A 20,620-nucleotide genomic window follows, 5' to 3' on the forward strand; every position below is an offset into this window, starting at 1 on the left:
TTTTTAAATAAATTACAAATCTATATAACTTTCTGACACCAGTTGATTTGAAAGAAAAAGATTTTCGCTGGACAACCCATTTAAAGGGACATTATGATAGGGACATGTCAAAAGTTTTGATCAGTCGAGATCAACCAATCACTTGTAGAAGTCTGGAGACATTTGCACAATCCAGAGTGACCCCTAAGAGAGGGGGCTCCTCCTTACCTTGGAATGATAATCTTTCTCTAGCCTGGAGTCTGATCCAGCCACCTGCTTGTACTTGTTCATCTTCATTTTCATCTGTCGATTTCTTTCCTCTACATCCATTGAACCTGTGAAAAGTGGAGAGGAGCGATTACTACCGAACTAATATCGGACAACGTTAATTTTATAAACTACAAGAGGCCGGCCATTATAATGATCACTTACCACCTCTAACGCTACAGAATTACCAGTGAAGACAAGTCACAGCCCCAGGTCTATACAAGCTGGAGAACCCGGGGTGGACATATTGTAATAGTGGAGACTTTCATTCTGCAGCTTTGGGTGTATCTGACCGGATTTGACAAGTCAAAAGTTTTAATCTGCATTAGATGGGCTCCATAGACTTAGATGGAGCCTGTCTAGTGCAGTTGGGGTTTGGAAGCATGCTACTGCAGGCTTATCTTGGCAATATTCAGACATCAGTCAGTGTCTGAACACTCAGACCCCAAGCAATCAAAATTTTTGACATGTCTGTATAACATATGCCTCCTTTACCCAAAAAAGTGCCATACCTATCCACAGGTGATGTGTGGTATTACAGCTCAGCCCTATAACCTTTCTTAAACCCAGGCTGCAATACCAGAGATAACCCATAGAAAAGTGTGGCACTGTTTATAGGAGAAAGTAGCCATGGTTTTCTAATTCTGTACAGCCCCTTTAAGAGCCTCCATTGTGTATAGTAAAATCCCTTCATGGTGATACTACAAGCAAACAGCAAATGACTCTACTGTTACAATCTACAACATGTAGTTAAGCCCAGCCATGCAAGAACTGCAGAGTAGATGATGAACAATGTACTCCCCTAATAATGCATCACATGACCCCATTCAATGCATTGTCAACAGAGATCCCTCTTGTTGCATGGTGAATGAGGTTTGCTACAGCGACCCCCTCCCCTTTGACACTTTGCAAACGTTCAGTCGTAAAAGCAATGGAGACCACAATATAGAGAGAAATGATATTTGCAATGGAAATCAGTGTTGTAGCATCCCCTGCCAGCCAAGTCATAGCAATAAAGTCTATTAATATCAGTGATGAGCGAACTTTACAAACATTGTCTGAGTCCAGATGCTCGGAATTTGATTACCGGTGGCTGGAAAAGTTGGATGCAGCCCTAGGGAGTCCTGAAAAACATGGATACACCCATAGGCCATAGGCCATACCCATGTTTTTCAGGCCTTTCTAGGGCTGCATCCAACTTCTTCAGCCACCGCAAATCTAATTTCGAGCATTTGGGTTCGGATGATCCCGAATGTTCGTTACGTTTGCTCATCACTATTAATAATGCTTAATATTGTATCAGCATCAGAGCTGGTGAAGTGTCTATATCTTTAGATAAGTAGATAGAGGATAGATAGAAAACCGGAGAAACACGTTGCCAGATCCATACATATAGGGCCACATGTATCATCCGGCGAACGGATGATTTTCGGCAGAAAGTGCCGATTTGCGTATTTTTTTATACGCAAATGGCCGATCTGCGAAGAAAATATTCGCAAATCGGCACTTTCCGGCGGAACGGAGGGCGCGGACTCAGAGTCCGCGCGATTTACCATCCGTTCCGCCCAAATGTATGCTGAAAACCTACTCCAGTCCTCAGCTATATACATACATTTACTTTTCAGACTCCTCTATATTCTGTGATGTACTTTGAAAAACTTTTTGAAAAATGTTATAATAACCACAGCCAAAAATGGTACATGGAATGGTAGGACCTCCTTTCACCAGTACAATGCCAATCCAGCCTAAGGGCTCGTATAGGCTAAAGAGACTCTGCCATATTGAAAATGCAGTCCAGCAAAATCTGAAGCGGGAGGAGCTGAGGAGAGTGATATATAGTTTATGGGACATATTCAGAATGAATTGTACTTTACTCATTAAAATCCATTCTCATTATGCATTAAGCAATCTAGTGGGTGGTCCTAACTGGCAGTTACTGAGTAGGACCGCCCACTGGACTCCTATGCTCACAATCGTTAGGATTTAAATGTGTAAAATACAAATGATTCAGAATCTTTTCTCATTACACAACATATATATAAATCTGTTCAGTTCCTCCTGCTCTATGACAAGATGCCTACAGATTAGACAAAGTGTTCCATGTCACAGGTTCCCTTGGTGTAAGATGCTTCAATAGTCAGGAAAGAACGCACTTCGTGTGCACTTCTCCCGCCTCGTTCTAACGGCCGGTCCAACCCAACCAGACCTCAACTAATCAAAACTCTGCAACAGTGGCGTAGCTACCATGAAGGCAGACTATGTCACTGCTACAGGGCCGTGCACAGGCCCTGGCCCTTTAACTGTGAGCATTTGTGATGAACGCTCAAAGTTAAATGCTGTAGTGCTCAGACTGACAGAGCAAGAGGCCAATGGCTTCCCACCCTGCCAGTCTTTGTTGTGGCCGGAGGCAGCATTGCACCTCCAGCCACATGAAGTCCCCCCATACACATACTCACCTAGCTCGGTGCAGTCACTTAAGCGCCAGGAAGCTGGAACAAAGGAGGAATGCCAGGGGACTGCGCTGGGCCAGGTAAGTTTGGGGAGGGGGGTGGCGTACAGGATTCATGGGGCTCGTAAAGTTTTTTGCTACAGGGCCCCATGAATCCTAGCTACGCCCCTGCTTCCCCATGTCCATTTAGGAAAGATTCTTCTATTCAGCCCTTCATCCTGTCCTGCTGTGAGGATATATGATATATTTGATATGATATATTTTGGTGAAAATTAGAGAAGAGAAAACCAAAGCAGAAAAAACTTGGAAAGTGGGTAGTCCCCGTTAAAACAAAATTTTTTATTCCATATTCTTTAGAACATCCATGCAGCGAGGAGCGGGGTCGCCAGCACAAGGATGATTGTCAAAGCGTTACAGCTGTTTCACACGCGAATCGTGCTTCTACGGACACTTCTTGCGTGAAACAGCTGTAATGCTTTGACAATAATCCTGGTGCTGGTATCCTCGCTGCATAGATGTTCTAAAGAATATGGAATAATTTAATATTTTTTGTTATAACGGTGAGTGCCCTCTTTCCAAGTTTTTTCTACTTTGGTTTTTTCTACTTTGGTTTTGTATCCACTTTGTCTTCTTGAAGAGTGAGCGCCGCCAAAACAGCATTTTTCACTCCCTGTTAATACCATGGCTCCAGAGTGAGTGTTGCGGTAGTGCCAACCACAGTGTTTTGTTTTGTTTTCTATTAGAGAAGAGAAAACCTCCCATGTCTGCAACATTTGATTACCGGTGGCTCAAGGAGGAAAACATGGCTACAGCCTATGGAATAGAACTGACACTAACTTACTGGTTTGTAAGGGCCTGACGACTAAATAAATGGAGAAACCCCCACCCCCATTCTTCCTATGTGGCAGATATTAAGAGATGTCTGGCAGCTGCCATGATGTGCATAGGAGGTTCAGGAGAGAATATGTGTTCAGCTAACAGATTTCCTGGGTGTATGGCCCTTTAAACAAACTATGGATCCCAATATACAGTAAGGCCTATTATTATATAGCCACCTTAGTTAGCGAATGGCACTACAGCATACCTCCCAACTTTTGCAAAGAGCAAAGAGGGACATGTGCGCCGCGGTCCCCATAGCCACGCCCCCATAGCGACCCTCCATAGCCACGCCCCCATAGCAACCCTCCATAGCCACGCCCCCATAGCAACCCTCCATAGCCACTCCCCTACAGTCACCACATGCTGCTGACTGAATAGTGCCCTATACAGTATCCAATCCCGCCAAAAATGCCCTATATAGTATCCAATCCCCCATTATAGTGCCCCACATAGTATCCAATGCCCCCATATAGTGCCCCCATATAGTGCCCCACATAGAATCGAATCCCCCACATAGTGCCCCACATAGTACCCAATGCCCCCATATAGAGCCCCACATAGTAGCCTATGCCCCCATATAGTGCCCCACATAGTAGCCAATGCCCCCATATAGTGCCCCACATAGTAGCCAATGCCCCCATATAGTGCCCCACATAGTAGCCAATGCCCCCATATAGTGCCCCACATAGTAGCCAATCTCCATATAGTACCCCACATAGTAGCCAATCCCCCCATATAGTGCCCACATAGTAGCCAATCCCCATATAGTGCCCCACATAGTAGCCAATCCCCCATATAGTGCCCCACATAGTAGCCAATCCCCTCATATAGTGCCCCACATAGTAGCCAATCCCCATATAGTGCCCCACATAGTAGCCAATGCCCCCATATAGTGCCCCACATAGTAGCCAATGCCCCCATATAGTGCCCCACATAGTAGCCAATGCCCCCATATAGTGCCCCACATAGTAGCCAATCTCCATATAGTACCCCACATAGTAGCCAATCCCCCCATATAGTGCCCACATAGTAGCCAATCCCCCCATATAGTGCCCCACATAGTAGCCAATCCCCCATATAGTGCCCCACATAGTAGCCAATCCCCTCATATAGTGCCCCACATAGTAGCCAATCCCCATATAGTGCCCCACATAGTAGCCAATCCCCATATAGTGCCCCACATAGTAGCCAATGCCCCCATATAGTGCCCCACATAGTAGCCAATCCCCATATAGTGCCCCACATAGTAGCCAATCCCCCATATAGTGCCCCACATAGTAGCCAATCCCCTCATATAGTGCCCCACATAGTAGCCAATCCCCATATAGTGCCCCACATAGTAGCCAATGCCCCCATATAGTGCCCCACATAGTAGCCAATGCCCCCATATAGTGCCCCACATAGTAGCCAATGCCCCCATATAGTGCCCCACATAGTAGCCAATCTCCATATAGTACCCCACATAGTAGCCAATCCCCCCATATAGTGCCCACATAGTAGCCAATCCCCCCATATAGTGCCCCACATAGTAGCCAATCCCCCATATAGTGCCCCACATAGTAGCCAATCCCCTCATATAGTGCCCCACATAGTAGCCAATCCCCATATAGTGCCCCACATAGTAGCCAATCCCCATATAGTGCCCCACATAGTAGCCAATGCCCCCATATAGTGCCCCACACAGTAGCCAATCCCTCCATATAGTGCCCCACATATTATCCAGTCCCCCATATAGTGCCCCACATAGTAGCCAATCCCCCATATATGCCCCACATAGTAGCCAATCCCCCATATATGCCCCACATAGTAGCCAATCCCCCCTTATAGTGCCCCACATAGTAGCCAAACCCCCATAGAGTGCCCACATAGTAGCCAATGCCCCCATATATGCCCCATATAGTAGCCAATCTCCATATAGTGTCCACATAGTAGCCAATCCTCCATATATGCCCCACATAGTAGCCAATGCCCCCATATAGTGCCCCACATAGTAGCCAATCCCCTCATATAGTGCCCCACATAGTAGCCAATCCCCATATAGTGCCCCACATAGTAGCCAATCCCCATATAGTGCCCCACATAGTAGCCAATGCCCCCATATAGTGCCCCACACAGTAGCCAATCCCTCCATATAGTGCCCCACATATTATCCAGTCCCCCATATAGTGCCCCACATAGTAGCCAATCCCCCATATATGCCCCACATAGTAGCCAATCCCCCATATATGCCCCACATAGTAGCCAATCCCCCCTTATAGTGCCCCACATAGTAGCCAAACCCCCATAGAGTACCCACATAGTAGCCAATGCCCCCATATATGCCCCATATAGTAGCCAATCTCCATATAGTGTCCACATAGTAGCCAATCCTCCATATATGCCCCACATAGTAGCCAATCCTCCATATATGCCCCACATAGTAGCCAATCCTCCATATATGCCCCACATAGTAGCCAATCCTCCATATATGCCCCACATAGTAGCCAATACCCCATATAGTGCCCCACATAGTAGCCAAAACCCCCCATTTGTGTGGCCCCAGCGGAAAAAAACAATAAACCAGTAACTCACCTGTCCTCCGGTCCCAGCAGCTCCTCTCCCTGCAGAGCGCGCACTCCCGTCATCCTCCGGGGCGGGCAGCGGGGTACAGAGACACTGACTGTACCGGAAGTGATTAATGACAGAGGCTGCAGGTCACTTCCGGCACAGTCAGTGTCTCTGTACCCCGCTGCCCGCCCCGGAGGATGACGGGAGTGCGCGCTCTGCCGGGAGAGGAGCTGCTGGGACCGGAGGACAGGTGAGTTACTGGTTTATTGTTTTTTCCGCTGGGGCCACATATAATGCGGGACACTGGGGGCCGTTCCGGGACCGCGGGACAGCACCCCGAAAACGGGACTGTCCCGCGAAATCCGGGACGGTTGGGAGGTATGACTACAGTATCTTTCATAAGAAGTCTGTAACATTCTGAAAATCTCTTCATCCAAAACCTCCGAGTGTAAATGGATATCACTGCGGATCTGAGGGTTACACGCTCTGCTGCCAAGAATTAATTCTTTTCCTATATAGCGATATGGAAATGATACATCTTGTCAAACAGGGAACAGAACTGTCCTATTAAAATGTAATGGCACTCAGGAACTCATTCTGCGGTCCCCTACAGCAACCGAAAGGGTCCATTCATCATTCAGCACCTACTTAAATAAATAGGAATTATTCTGAAAGTATTAATCTTAGAGTTGTCATCTTGAGCTGCGCCCTTCATGGCTATGAGAGTGAGCGGTACAAAAAGTATCGCTGTATAGAAGTTATATGGGTATGTAAGAAAGTGATGCTTTAAGGGGAACCCATCAGGTCTATATAAAGTGGAGAGCTTAAGTGTCGAGGATGTGTTGCTGAGCCGCATTATGCATGCCCCCTCTCTCCCCTACCCTTCCTGCTCTGAAGGACTGATGTATAGGGCTCAGTGCTAGAAGAAAATTCTTGTACATAAATTACCAACTGGAGAGGGGGGTGGGGGAGGGAGCAGGCATGCATGCTGCAACTTGCCAACACCTCCATGACACTTGAGCTCTGAGCTGACAGATTTTCTTTAACGTGAACCTGTGTGTTGTGGACAGTAAGTTATGGATAACTTTTTTGTAGGATTATTTTTATAATAATTTAAATAGCTGTTCTTTCAATGTGTAAATGTCCAGTGGGCAGTCTTAATCGGTGATTGACAGTTATGCATTTATACAGGGAAGGCTGTCAATCACTAAGTAGGACCACCCACTGGACTCCACAACAAAAATGGCACAGCACAAATGAGAGGCAACTTAAAGGGAACCTGTTGCCTGTTCCATGCTGCCTAAACAACAGGGTGCTGGGACACTATGATTTGTTCTGAAACACTCCGAGGTTTTAGAGAAGTCATAGTTAAAAAGCAGCTAGGACTTGGGTAACAAGTCACAAGAGGTGATCCCTGCAGCTGCTCTCTGCCTCACTAACCTTGAGTGACGTATATAATTATAGAGAGAGACCTGTCACTCAAGACAAGGAGCGGCTATTAGGAAACGCCTCTTTGACTACTAACCCGGGACATAAAGATGCCATGCTGGAACTAGAATTTTGGCAAGCAATCTGTCTTGTCAAAATAACAACATTCAAAAAAATAAAATGATTACAGTGTAATCCAGAATCCAGGACAGACTGACAACTGTTAATATTAATAATAATAACTAGTAATAAGAACCCACAGGAACTCTGGAGGCTAAAACTGGGCACTCCTCCCCCTAGGGCTTTCATTTATCTCAATGGAGGTAAAATCCTACAGGAAACTGGCTATAGAACATGTAAGACGTCAAATTAGTATATTAATAGAGAAATGCTTAGAAGGAGAAACAATGATATGCAATAAAACAGAAAGGCCGCCATGTCTAATCACACAACGTGCTGCAAACTACGTCCCCTACCTGGATCCCCATTCTCTTGTTCTGACGTCCTCTCTTCTAGAAACAAAAATGATAAATGTGATGGAAGACATGAAATGAAAACAATGGTGCTACATGGGCAAACAAGCAAAATGTAAATGAATAAAAGATAAAAACAAAAACAAAACTATAGCAATAAAACCAAAACGTATAACCAGCAGGAACTGAGCGAACCCGCCGGATTTCTGGTTCGTATGAACCAGAACTCTCTGCGTCTGACTCCCGCTGTCTGCCGGCTCCGTGCAGCGGGTGGATACAGCCGGAGGACCGCCTGGAAAACTGGGATACAGCCTATGGGATTTTCAAGCTATTCAAGCTATTTTTTCGCTAGGACTAGCGATCAGTTAAATGGACTTTTATGGACACTGTAAGACACTGGTATAGTTATCTTAAACACTATGATTTGCGTATACACATGAATAATATGTACTACCATGATGATTTTTGTATACACATGAATAATATGGATGGCACTATATGTTAATAGTTTTGTATAGCACACCTGTGAGATAATGCACTGAAGTTAGTACTTGTGATTGACACTGAGAATGGCCAATGAATTTGCAGTGTTTTAATGATACACCTGTATTTAAGGAAATGGATTGTTCACTTGTTTGGGCTTGAAAATGGTGGCGAGAGGCCACAGAAACGTTGCCACTTGATTATGTTTGCTGTGCTGAAACACTTGGAATAAACTAAGCTTTTTTGTTACAACTCACTTGGGGTGCCGTGGAAGCTACTTTACATATTATTGAAGAACCTGTGGTTGAAGGATTTTTTTCTGGCACCCGTTATCCTGAACTGTGCTGCCGATTATACTATAAGATATCTATCTATCTATCTATCTATCTATCTATCTATCTATCTCCAATCTATCATCTATCTATCTATCTATCTCCTATCTATCTATCTATCTATCTATCTATCTATCTATCTATCTCCTATCTATCTATCTCCTATCTATCTATCTATCTATCTATCTATCTATCTATCTATCTATCTATCTATCTATCTCCTATCTATCTATCTATCTATCTCCTATCTATCTATCTATCTATCTATCTATCTATCTCCTATCTATCTATCTATCTCCTATCTATCTATCTATCTATCTATCTATCTATCTATCTATCTATCTATATATCTTTCTATCTATATATCTCCTATCTATCTCATATCTATCTATCTATCTATCTATCTCCTATCTATCATCTATCTATCTATCTATCTATCTATCTATCTCCTATCTATCTATCTATCTATCTATCTATCTATCTATCTCCTATCTATCTTCTATCTATCTATCTCCTATCTATCTATCTATCTATCTATCTATCTATCTATCTATCTATCTATCTATCTATCTATCTATCTATCTATCTATCCATCCCATATATGTCTGTCTATCTGTTTATCTTACATCATCCCTCCTCTTGTATTTATCCTATGACCATTACCTTGTTGGGTATAATTAAGTTAAAACCACCCCTGATCTGTCAATATAAGTAAATCCTTGTATTCCCCATGAAATAACAATCCTGGAACATTCTCTCTTATATATCTGTGATGTGCCTTTCCTCTGTTATTCTTGCTAGAAATATATGACTCAATCACCAACTGGGTGTTACCAATTGTGGGTGTGTCGCTACACTGTCTGATATTATCCAATCAGAGCTGACAGTGTAAGGACACGCCTCCAGTTGCAGTTGGTAACACCCAGTTGGCTATTGAGTCATACATTTCTAGAACAACAGAGGAACGGCACATCACAGAGCTATAAAAGAAGATGTTATAGAATTATTATATCATGGGGAATACAAGGATTTAATAAAACAGACAGGACAGGAGTGATGACAGGATCCCTTTAATAACCATATTTAAACAATTATTTAACTTTTTTACATTTCATGACTATATTTTAAAGGCTCTTTTCTCCAATTCAATCCATGTGTAACTGGCCACATCATTTGTCCTATCAGGTCAATTTACATAGAAAGTCTTAAGTTGCCTATAAAGCTTCAATATCAGTCTACCGAATGTCATCTTTCCTGTCCTCCCCATACACATAAACATTAGACACAGCCGGACATTCCTGTGTACTATGGGGAGGATAGGGGTAAGCCACCAGTATGCTCTAGCACTGGCTTATCCCTTTGAGAACAAATGGACAGGACAGAGAAAATCCATCATGCGTGACCCCTATCTCCGCCGATATTATCAGCTCTATCCACTTTGATGAGAGATAACATCAAACACAGTCTCTGTTTCAAGAATATTTTTTCCCACTTATTCCGGACAACACCTTATGACGCTGACCTAAAGTCACGTCCAATGATGTGTAATCTGTGTACTGACAGCACTGCACAGGTGAGTACAAGGCATAAACGGTTAAATGGCAAATTTAGCTCTGCTACACGTACAAGAATTCAATAACTCTGCCCCAAACCATACAATTATCTGTCACTATATGAAAGTCGTTCATCAAAAACCAGGCTGGAAATAGCAGCAAGTCAGTGTCACTCAGGAACATTGTGTCACTGAAGTCTTCGAGTCATCTCCACAGATTGCGCAGTGCTGCCAGGTGATCTGTAGCTAGGGATGCTGTACTAGTTGCAAAAAGTTCCAAAAAGGAGTGCTCTTCAGTCTCTTCTTGGAGCTACTACTATTATAGAGGAGGAAAAGCTGAGCAGATTGATGTATAGTTTAATGGAAAAAGATTTAGCAGAACCTGTTATTTATTCATGTAAATCTCTGCTCATTCAGTAGTCATGTGGGCGGTCCTACACAATGATTGACAGTGATCTATGAAGAGGGGTGTGTATATAGAGAGCTGTCAATCACAGAAAAGCACCACCCACATGACTACTTAGTCCAGAGTAAACAGAGATTTAGACAAATATACGGCAAGTTATCCCAGTAAATGATATATCAATCTGCTCAGCTCCTCCTGCTCTATCACAGGCTGCACAGTCTGGATGCATTTTCAATCCCTTTAAGATTTTAATATTTCTTTGGTTGATGTTATGGTATGATGTCATACAAGTGTCCTAAGCAGTGACGTTTCCCCTATAACCTCAGTCTCCTCAATGGTGCATGTAGACAGGGGCTATCCTCATAAGGTAGGTGTCACATGATTCAGTCGCAGCTTTAATAAACTTTTTTTTTTTAATACATAGAAACATAGAAGATTGTCGGCAGAAAAAGACCACTGGGTCCATCTAGTCTGCCCTTTTAGTATGTCCCTTCCTATTATCTTACGATAGATATATGTATATACCAGGTAGGTTTACAATAAGTTATTGTAGATTTACCTACCACATCTGCTGGAAGTTTGTTCCAAGCATCTACTACTCTTTCACTACAGTAATATTGTCTCATTTTCTGCTTCTGATCTGTCCCCCAGTAACCTCTTACTCCGATCTCTTGTTCTTGAGTTCAGTCTTTTACTAAAAACACTTCCCTCCTGAACCTTATTTAGTCCTTAAAGGTTTAATCATGTCCCCTCTTATGAACTAGATAAACTGTACAGGGATATACCTACAGACTACTGGGTCCTAACAAAAAAAATTGGTCCCTGCACCTACTACAGTATGTGAAATTTACCATTCTGAAATGTTATCAGTCCCATTGATTGAGCCAAGGTGGTATCTATTGAGCCATAAGGGGTCACGTACCCCCTGATCCTAATCTTGTGAGATCTTTCATTACTTATATCAGTATTAAGTATTTGGACTAAGGAATGCTGGATGAAAGGAATTCTACTCTACTGTACATTAAATAAGTATTTTGATTGTTAGTTAGGTACATCAGCTCACTTTATGGTAGTTGCTGTGCCAGGAATGTCCATGAGTCTAGAGGCCTCAGAACTAATATGTTAAAAAATGTAAGGATTGCAGCTCTGTCTGTTAAAATTGTTCATTTACTGCTTCATATTAAAATCCATGCATCATACACTTGTGTATAGGATCAGGGAACTCACACATTTTAAGGCTACCCTCTTAAAGGGGTATACTGTTGGAAATTAATGTAAAAATAAAGCTATATAAAAATAAAGAAAATGTATACTAACCATTTTTAAGGCTGTATAACCAACGCTGTAAAAAACACCCTGTATAAACAACGGACGTTCCATGTGAACGCTACCTACGGCTGGAATTAATGATCATGATCAATGATTCCGGCCGTGGGTTGCGTTAAACAATGGCCATTCACGTGGAACAACAATTGTTTATTCAGTGTGTAAACATGGCCTTACATTGCAGTAGCAGCAGTAAGGGAAAACACGTTTCCTCTGCTGACAATAATGGTTGTGTCGGGAACTGCAGGGATGCACAAGCCTTGGTCCTGGCACAGTTACATATCACTAGTGCTGCTGCACACACATACTGAGCCTCCCCTAATGTCTAGTCTAATGCTTGTTAGCATTATCATAGACATTACACTTAGAGAAGCTGTCAATGTTAGCAGCGCTGCAGCCACAGCACAATGTAGTAGAACAAGCAGGGATAACTATTAATCACAGCTTGCTCTGCCCCAGGGTGCCGTGGCTGCAGTGCTACTGACACAGACAGCTTCCCTAAGTGCAGTGTCATAGCTACCATAGAGGCAGGCCAGGCAGCTGCGATGGGGCCCGTGGTGGAGGGCGGCCCGGGGATGCACAGGGAACATAAGAACCATCCTATGTCCTTCTGCTTAACCTCTTATGTACTGCAGTGTGTAAGTGACCCAAACTTCAATTTCATGCTGCAGCACAAAAAAGCAGAAAACAAGGAGATCTCTGTTTCACTGCTCTGATAACCCCTGCCCTCTGTTTTTGGAGCTTCTGCAGAAGTCAGGGGTTATCAGTGCACAGAAGTGAAGCACAGATCTTTTCAACCCTTTTTTGTGTTGCAGCATGTAAATAAAAGTTGGAACGCCTACAAACAGCAGTACATAAGGGGTGAAGCAGAAGGTAGTCCGCTCCTGCACACTCAGCTATACACACTGCTGCTATAATGTGCTTGCACTCACACTCAGCTATACACACTGCTGCTATAATGATTATAAAATGATTTTTGGGGTGTGGAACCAATTGTCTACATTTCAATGATTTGTTATGGGAAAATTTGCTTTGGTATAAGAGTGGATTTGGATTACAAGCACGGTCCCGGAACGAATTATGCTCGTAATCCAAGGCACCACTGTATATGTATGTATTTATATTTATATATATATATATATATATATATATATATATATATATATAATTTTTATTTATTTATTTTTTATTTGTTTATTTATTTATTTATTTATTTATTTTTTCTGCCATAATACCCCTTTTAAATTTAAACCTCAGGTCTATGATTTAGAGGGCAATGCATTGGATTGTTGGCCCTGTAAACAAGTATATGATGTATGGATTTTAGCATCAAGCAATAAAAGAAAAAAATAGCAGCCAGTGCTGGAATCGTATTTTTATGTTCAGACTAACTGTAATATACAATATCCTAGTGAACGGGAATAATATAACTCATGCACTATGAATAGCTTTAAAACTTCAAGAAGGGGTTGTATCCAGTAAAGCAGTCATGTGACATGCCATTCAGATGCTGTATACTGCTAACATTGCTATGTTACAGTATATAAGCTGACGTCAACCTCTAAACAAGACTGGAGTGGTGCCCTAGCGGTGCCACAAGCTCCTCCCATTTTTTTAGGACAGGAAGTAGCAATCCCAAAATTAGCCATAAAGTCACCCGCTCAATGACATGTACTGACACATGCCTGGTAGAATCTATGTAGAACAGGAACTGGGAACCTATGGCCAAAGGCTGTCCAGGCATGACTTAGCATTTAGCACTGAGCTGCTGCTGAAAAGCTAAAGGGAGGGGGAGAAGGGAGATCATAATGCAGCACTACAGGAGAGGACATACAGCAGTAGGTACCCTGCTATTTACACAAGGCACAGCTACCCTTAAAGGGGTTGTTCACCATTTTTTTTTTCTTTCAAATCAACTGGTGCCATGAAGTGCCAGAGATTTGTAATTCACTTCTATTAAAAAATCTTAAGTCTTCCAATACTTAACAGCTGCTGTGTGTCCTGCAGGAAGTGGTGTTTTCTTTCCTGTCTGACACAGTGCTCTCTGTTGCCTTCTCTGTCCATGTCAGGAACTGTCCAGAGCAGCAGCAAATCCCCATAGAAAACCTCTCCTGCTCTCCAGACTGGAAATAATACAACTTCATGCTGGGCATACAGCAGCTGATAAGTACTGAAAGGCTTGAGATTTTTTAATAGAAGTAAATTACAAATCTCTGTCACTTTATGGCAGCAGTTTATTTAAAAGAAAACATTTGTTTGGTGTACAACCCCTTTAATAAGAGAAATAAGAGATTTAAGGAAAACCTTGATTTGCCTGGAAGGCACAGTGCAGATCATCTTCAGCAGACAGACTAACTCAGCTCTACTATAATTCTCTCCTGAACATAGCAGATACTAAGCCCCACCTCTCATGTGCTCTGTCCTAGTCTAGCTTTTAATAGAGACAGATTTTCCCTAACAACAGTCAGTTGATGACTGATTGTAACCAAATGAGAAACCAAGCTGCCAAGACTTGAGAGAGACTTTTCTTGGGTAAGGAGTAGTTTTTGGTAACTGATCTACAGATACTTTAGTAAGAACCTAGGTTATTTTTTGGTTGGCTAATAAAGATATCACACAAAAGTATTTACTATCACTTGGATTTTTCAGGCTAAAGGAATGCTCTATTAGCTAATAACCGGCCCATGTAAGAGTGCCATCAATAAGCTGACGAGCGGGGAAACCCCTGGGTGTTGGCTGAATGGATCTTAAGTACAGCCCTAAAATTTATCCCTGTTGGCCGCACATCTCTCTGTGTAAACAGCAGAGGTGCGGCCATTAACCACTATCTTTTAACTCCTTTTAGTCATTAGCGTCTCCTAGTGGTGACTATGAGTAGCCCCCCAGCTTTGTGTTATAGTTTTGTTGGGTAACCTGCAGCATAAGGCTGGGTTCACACTGCATTTTTGCTGTCTATTAAATGGATCCATTTAATAAAAAAAACTGACGTATTTTTTTGCATCCATTTTGATCTGTTTTTTCATTGACTTTCAATATAAAAAAAGGGATCAAAAGCCGGATCACAACGCATTCATTTTTTTACTTTACACAAAAATTTGGTTATTTCATCATTTTTTTTATCCATTTTTTTCCCCTTAAACAGATTTGTTAAACGCACAGTAAAAACGCTGTGTGAACCCAGCTTAACTTGTTGTTTATCCCTTTAATGGGGAACTATCAGCAGGTTAGATGAATCTAACCTGCCGCTAGCTTCCTAGTGGGCAGAGGAACTGAGCATAAAGTATGTCTGTCACTTTCATCCTCGCCGCCGTTCCCAGGCTGCAAGCTGTGAAATCCTCTGACCGGTAAGGGTAGACCGCTGGGGGTGGAGCGATTTGCCGCCCATGGGGTGGTGCCACAGTCCCCGCCAGCCCTCCTCTTCTAATGATTATCAATGGAGGGGGCTGGCCGGGGGTGGGCTGGATCAATGCTCGATTGACCGTAGCCCCGCCCCTAGTGCTCCTCACAGCTTACCAGGCACAGGGTTCCAGAATAAACTGCATGTGAACGGTGCCAAGCATGAAGGTTACAAACATACCATCATCCTCAGGGAGGTATCATCCACTAGGAAGGTATCAGCAGGTTAGAGCAGGTTCCCCTTAAATACTTTGCCTCTTTTGCCTTAGGAGTCAAGTGGGCTGCTCTTCTCAATGAATGACAGCTCTCATATACTGTCAATCAGTAAGTGAGACCACCTACTGGACTCCTAAGTATACAAAGAGCAGTGATTTAATAAAGAATTTATACATCGTAAAGCAGTTTAATGAATAAAAAACCAATCTATTGCTCCCTGTTATCATCCATTTCAGGCTAGTTGACTGCAGTGTTATTCAGTCTAGAAAATAGTCACTACTGTGAGGACCTCCAGGAAGGTTTACATACATAGAAGGAGGATCAGTAGACATCAGTAGTATATCTATTGTTACTTTAGAGACCCTATCATTTCCATTGTGTTTACTGTAGAATAAGGCGATGTTCACACATGCAGATCTGCAGCTTACTGCACATACACTGACTTGTTTTGGTGCAGAATCATGTGAACACATGCCTTGTATCAACATATAAAACCAGGTAAAACATTTGAAGGGCCATTCAAATTGGTTTGAAATTCCTCCTTAAGATGAAAGAGACATGCACAGGGGAGACGAAGCAACAATGACGAGACAAAGAAGAAGCAAAGATTCAAGACACAGACCTGAGTTTCGTCTTCGTGGCGAGTCCAAGTCTTCTGTGGCAACACCGTGCAATGACAGACAGAGACAAAGGAGATGGGAGTGAGTGTGAGACTCAGAGAAGAAAGCAACAGACACTCAAGGAATAGCACCTTGAGAAATAAGCACAGATTGTAAGCAGACAGATGACACAGAATGAACAGGAACATAGACACAAAGAGGACAATAGAAAAACATACAAGCTACGGGAGAAAATCGTTAGGGAGGCAATTCAAGGCAGGTAAAACACTGCGCACCTTGTGGCCGATCAATAACTTTCCCAAATGACACAGTTATATAGAAGTATACAAAGGACCCAGATACAGTATTATCATTACATATTCTGGATAGATAGATAGATAGATAGATAGATAGATAGATAGATAGGAGATAGATAGATAGATAGATAGATAGATAGATAGATAGGAGATAGAGAGATAGATAGATAGATAGATAATAGATATAGAGATAGATAGGAGATAGATAGATAGATAGATAGATAGATAGATTAAACAGACAGATATCAAAGCTGAATTAGTCATTTACAACTTTATCATGTTATTAAATCACTAATAATTGAACAGATATGACTGCAGTCGTATGTAAAACAATAAATGTGTATTTGAACAGAAGATCTTTTAATCCAGCATTCGGCACAGTACAAGTCTATTAAGGCTCTTTACACGCTTGCATGAGATCAATGCAATACCTATATACTGCATTGATCTATGTTATCTGGGCTTGATTGCTTCAGGCTGCTACAGACAGCCTGAAGTGACTGCTGAGCCATGACAGCCAGAAGAGTCCGAGCTAGTGAGTTTAACGGACCGGCTAGCAAGCAGTTGGGGGTTTCCATAAGGTTTGTGGTTTTCTGCTTGATAAAACCGTGCAGACCTCTGTGCTATTCCATAGAGCAAGAGCCAGTAAATAAATGTATACCGCACAGTATATGTGTGAAACAAGGGTGTTTATGTATGCCGAATGCCACAAGACAGATACATCTACCATATAGCTGTGATAGAGGAGGAATCTGCCCTATAGTATAACATTGGACGGGCACCACATAATAGAGCGTGAAATCATTCTAACCCAGCAATTGTTTCCAACACTAAATTGCAATATAATATGGAATTTCACAAGACCAGAAGAAAAAAAAAACTGGGCAGAGAAACCATTAGACTAATAAGACGACACTTCTTGTGCTGCAGGGAAGGATTTACAGCAATCTCCTTCTTACCACCACCTTCCTATCACAGGCAGGATTAAAATAAAAGGTGACAACAGTATAGATAAGACGGGATACAGCAATTCACAATAGGCAATGGTCACAGTCCACTTCCTGCCCCACCTCTGCATGGGTCACAGAGCATTCCCACAAAACTCTCCCAAAAGACAATAACTCCAGTTTAAATTATTGTTTCCTATGTCGCTGCTGTAAAAAATGTTTACAGAGCAGAAGCTCAGGCAATTTGGTTGCACCTTAAAGTTGAATAAAAAAGGAAAAAAGAGAAACATATTTCATTATCTGGCTTTATTAAAAAAAAATCCTACACATTCCCTTAAAAAAAAAAAAAATGAAGATACAAAATAATTCCATAACATATACAAATCTGCCTTACATTAGCTGACTGGACAGGATTTAGTAAAACAGGCCACTGTATATATAGGGTCTCACATCAGACAATGAATATCAGAGCAAAAACCAAGCCATGAGGAGGAAAGAACGGCCTGTGGAGCTCAGAGACAGGATTGTGTGGAGGCACAGATCTGGAGAAGGGGACAAAGAAATTTTTCTGCATCTAAAGCGAATGTACCATCACGTAAGGCAATTTATTTTTTTACATTACCCTGTCAGCCCCGGCACGGTGATCCATGTGATCCCATTTTCAAAACAAACGCCCAGTTCCTGTGCTCGGCGACATTTTCTTTTGTGCACCGGCCCAGCGCTATGCACTGTAGGTGGTCTCCTGCACCAACCAGTGTAAAGATATCCCCTCCCCATGGTGACGCGCCAGGCTTGATTCTAATTGAGGTGCATCAAAGAGGAGATATTGGTACACCGGGAGACACCAGGCCCGCCACCAGTGCCTAGCGTTGGGGCGGGGAAAAAGAAGGAAACGGCGCACAGCGCAGTAACCGGGCAGCATTTTGAAAAATGGAACATGTAACAATTGAAGACAGAGCATGAGCACTCACCGTTGCAGTAGCTTGTTTTATTCACATTCAGTTCACAGCAGGGTGGGAAGAAAGATGGTGCGGCACGCATGCACTACCCTGGGACTTTGGTTTTCATATTGAAAAATAGACCGCGCCACCGTGATCACCGTGCCGGCGCCAACAGGGTAATGTAAAAATAAAATTGCCTTACATGATGGTACATTCACTTTATAGTTCCCAAGAGCACAGCGGCCTCCATAATTCTTTGCAACAACCAGGACTCTTCCTAGAGATGGCCGCTCCCAACAAGATAACTGGGAGAAAAGGACCTTGGTAAGAGAAGTGACCAACTACTCAATGATCACTCTAGCTGAGCTCCAACTATCCTGTATACAGATGGGAGAAACTTCCAGAAGGTCAGCCATTACTGCAGCCTCCACCAATCTGGGCTTCTTGGCAATGTGGCCACAAATAAAACGCTCCTCAGTAGCAGACACATAAAAGCCACTAAAATTTGCAAAAACATCTTAGGGACTCTCAGACTGTGAGAGACAAGATTCTCTGGTCTGAAAAAAACAAGACTGAACGTTTTGGACTCAATCCTAAGCATCATGTCAGTAGGAAACCAGGCACTACTCATCATCTACCCAAAACCATCCCTACAGTGAAACCATGCCGGGGGGTCAGTAGCTGAGACAAAGAGACTGGTCTGCTCTGGACCTCAGACTAGGCTGAAGGTTCACTTTCCAAGAACACAATTCCCCCGAAGCACACAGCCAAGACAACACAGGAGTGACTCAGGGACAACGATGTGAATGTCTTTGAGTGACCCAGCCTGACCTGAATCCAATGGAACATTGTGTGAACTAATTCCAGAGTAATTCTGAAGACTTCCTGAATGCATTGTAGGTAATTACAGGTGCCTTTTAATCCTTATGGCAAGCAACATCACAAGGAGCTAGGGGGTGAGGTTGACTCATAAATGGCAGCGACTGTTGTATGGGTTATGTCAGAAAAGTGTCAGAAAGTGCCAGAAATTTGTAATTTACTTCTATTAAAAATATCATAGCTGCTGTATGTCCTGCAGGAAGTGGTGTATTCTTTCCAGTCTGACACAGTGCTCTCTGCTGCCACCTCTGTCCATGACAGGAACTGTCCAGATCAAAACCTCTCCTGCTCTGGACAGTTCCTGACATGGACAGGGGTGGCAGCAGAGAGCACTGTGTCAGACTGGAAAGAATACACCACTTCCTGCAGGACATATGGCAGCTGATAAGTATGAGAAGACATGAGATTTTTTAATAAAAGTAAATTGAAGTAGTTAATTTGCAAGATTTATTTTTTTTTTTCCGCTACAGAACCCCTTTAAAAGTTACCAAGCTTTGTAAACCTTTTTTAAAGATTTTTCTTTGCCCAAGACAGTCTACTTATCGGTCTTGAGGAGTCAATGATCTTCTACTGTTCATGAAGACCTTTTCTGTGACACTCTGATGTGACATTAGGAGAGTGGATCATACAGAGCTTCCTCTGCATTGTGTGTATTATAAAGTGTGATGGCGTCGGTACTGGACATAACACGAAGGTCGGCATTCCATGCTGAGAAGAACGTGGAGTGGGGTTTGACCTTGCTCTGGAAAAACTAAGTTTTGCCCAGATTTATTGTACAAAAAACCTTCCGCACCATCTCATGAAGCATTGATAGGCGGGTGATACCATCCCAGAGATAAAGTGGGAACAGTCCATCAAATTTTCAGAGATTGTAGGTTAATATTTAGTGATTTCATTTTAAAGTTAATATAAATGAGAAAATGTGAATATATTTGAATACATAGAAATGTGGTCATAATGATGACTAAGGGGGGTATCCACTGGTTCCATAAAGGCAAGGTGAATTCAGGCCCAAACCAGCTACAATGAGGAATAGAGAGACAATGGGGGAGATTTATCAAACTGGTGTATAGTAGAATTGTCTAAGTTGCCCCTAGCAACCAATCAGATTCCACCTTTCATTTCTCACAGATTCTTTGGAAAATGAAATGTGGAATCTGATTGGTTGCTAGGGGCAACTGAGCCAATTCTACTGTACACCAGT

The 20,620-nt window shown here is 42.6% G+C and overlaps 1 protein-coding gene across 44 annotated transcripts in view; it reads right to left on the minus strand.

Moving 5' to 3' along the window:
- The window catches only part of RIMS2 (regulating synaptic membrane exocytosis 2), a 424,384-nt gene that overhangs the window by 67,783 nt on the left and 335,981 nt on the right, over positions 1-20,620 (minus strand). For 35 of the 44 annotated variants that reach the window (XM_069957251.1, XM_069957228.1, XM_069957225.1 and 32 more), the window contains 2 exons: positions 8,026-8,061; positions 208-314 (listed from right to left, as the gene is read on the minus strand). In XM_069957251.1, the coding sequence (XP_069813352.1) occupies positions 208-314; positions 8,026-8,061 (143 nt within the window). The remainder of the gene's footprint in view (positions 1-207; positions 315-8,025; positions 8,062-20,620) is intronic. The other 9 variants (XM_069957250.1, XM_069957246.1, XM_069957235.1 and 6 more) reach the window with 2 other exon arrangements.

This window comes from Dendropsophus ebraccatus, chromosome 2 (assembly GCF_027789765.1).
Source record: "Dendropsophus ebraccatus isolate aDenEbr1 chromosome 2, aDenEbr1.pat, whole genome shotgun sequence".
In the NCBI taxonomy this organism is placed as follows: Eukaryota; Metazoa; Chordata; class Amphibia; order Anura; family Hylidae; genus Dendropsophus; species Dendropsophus ebraccatus.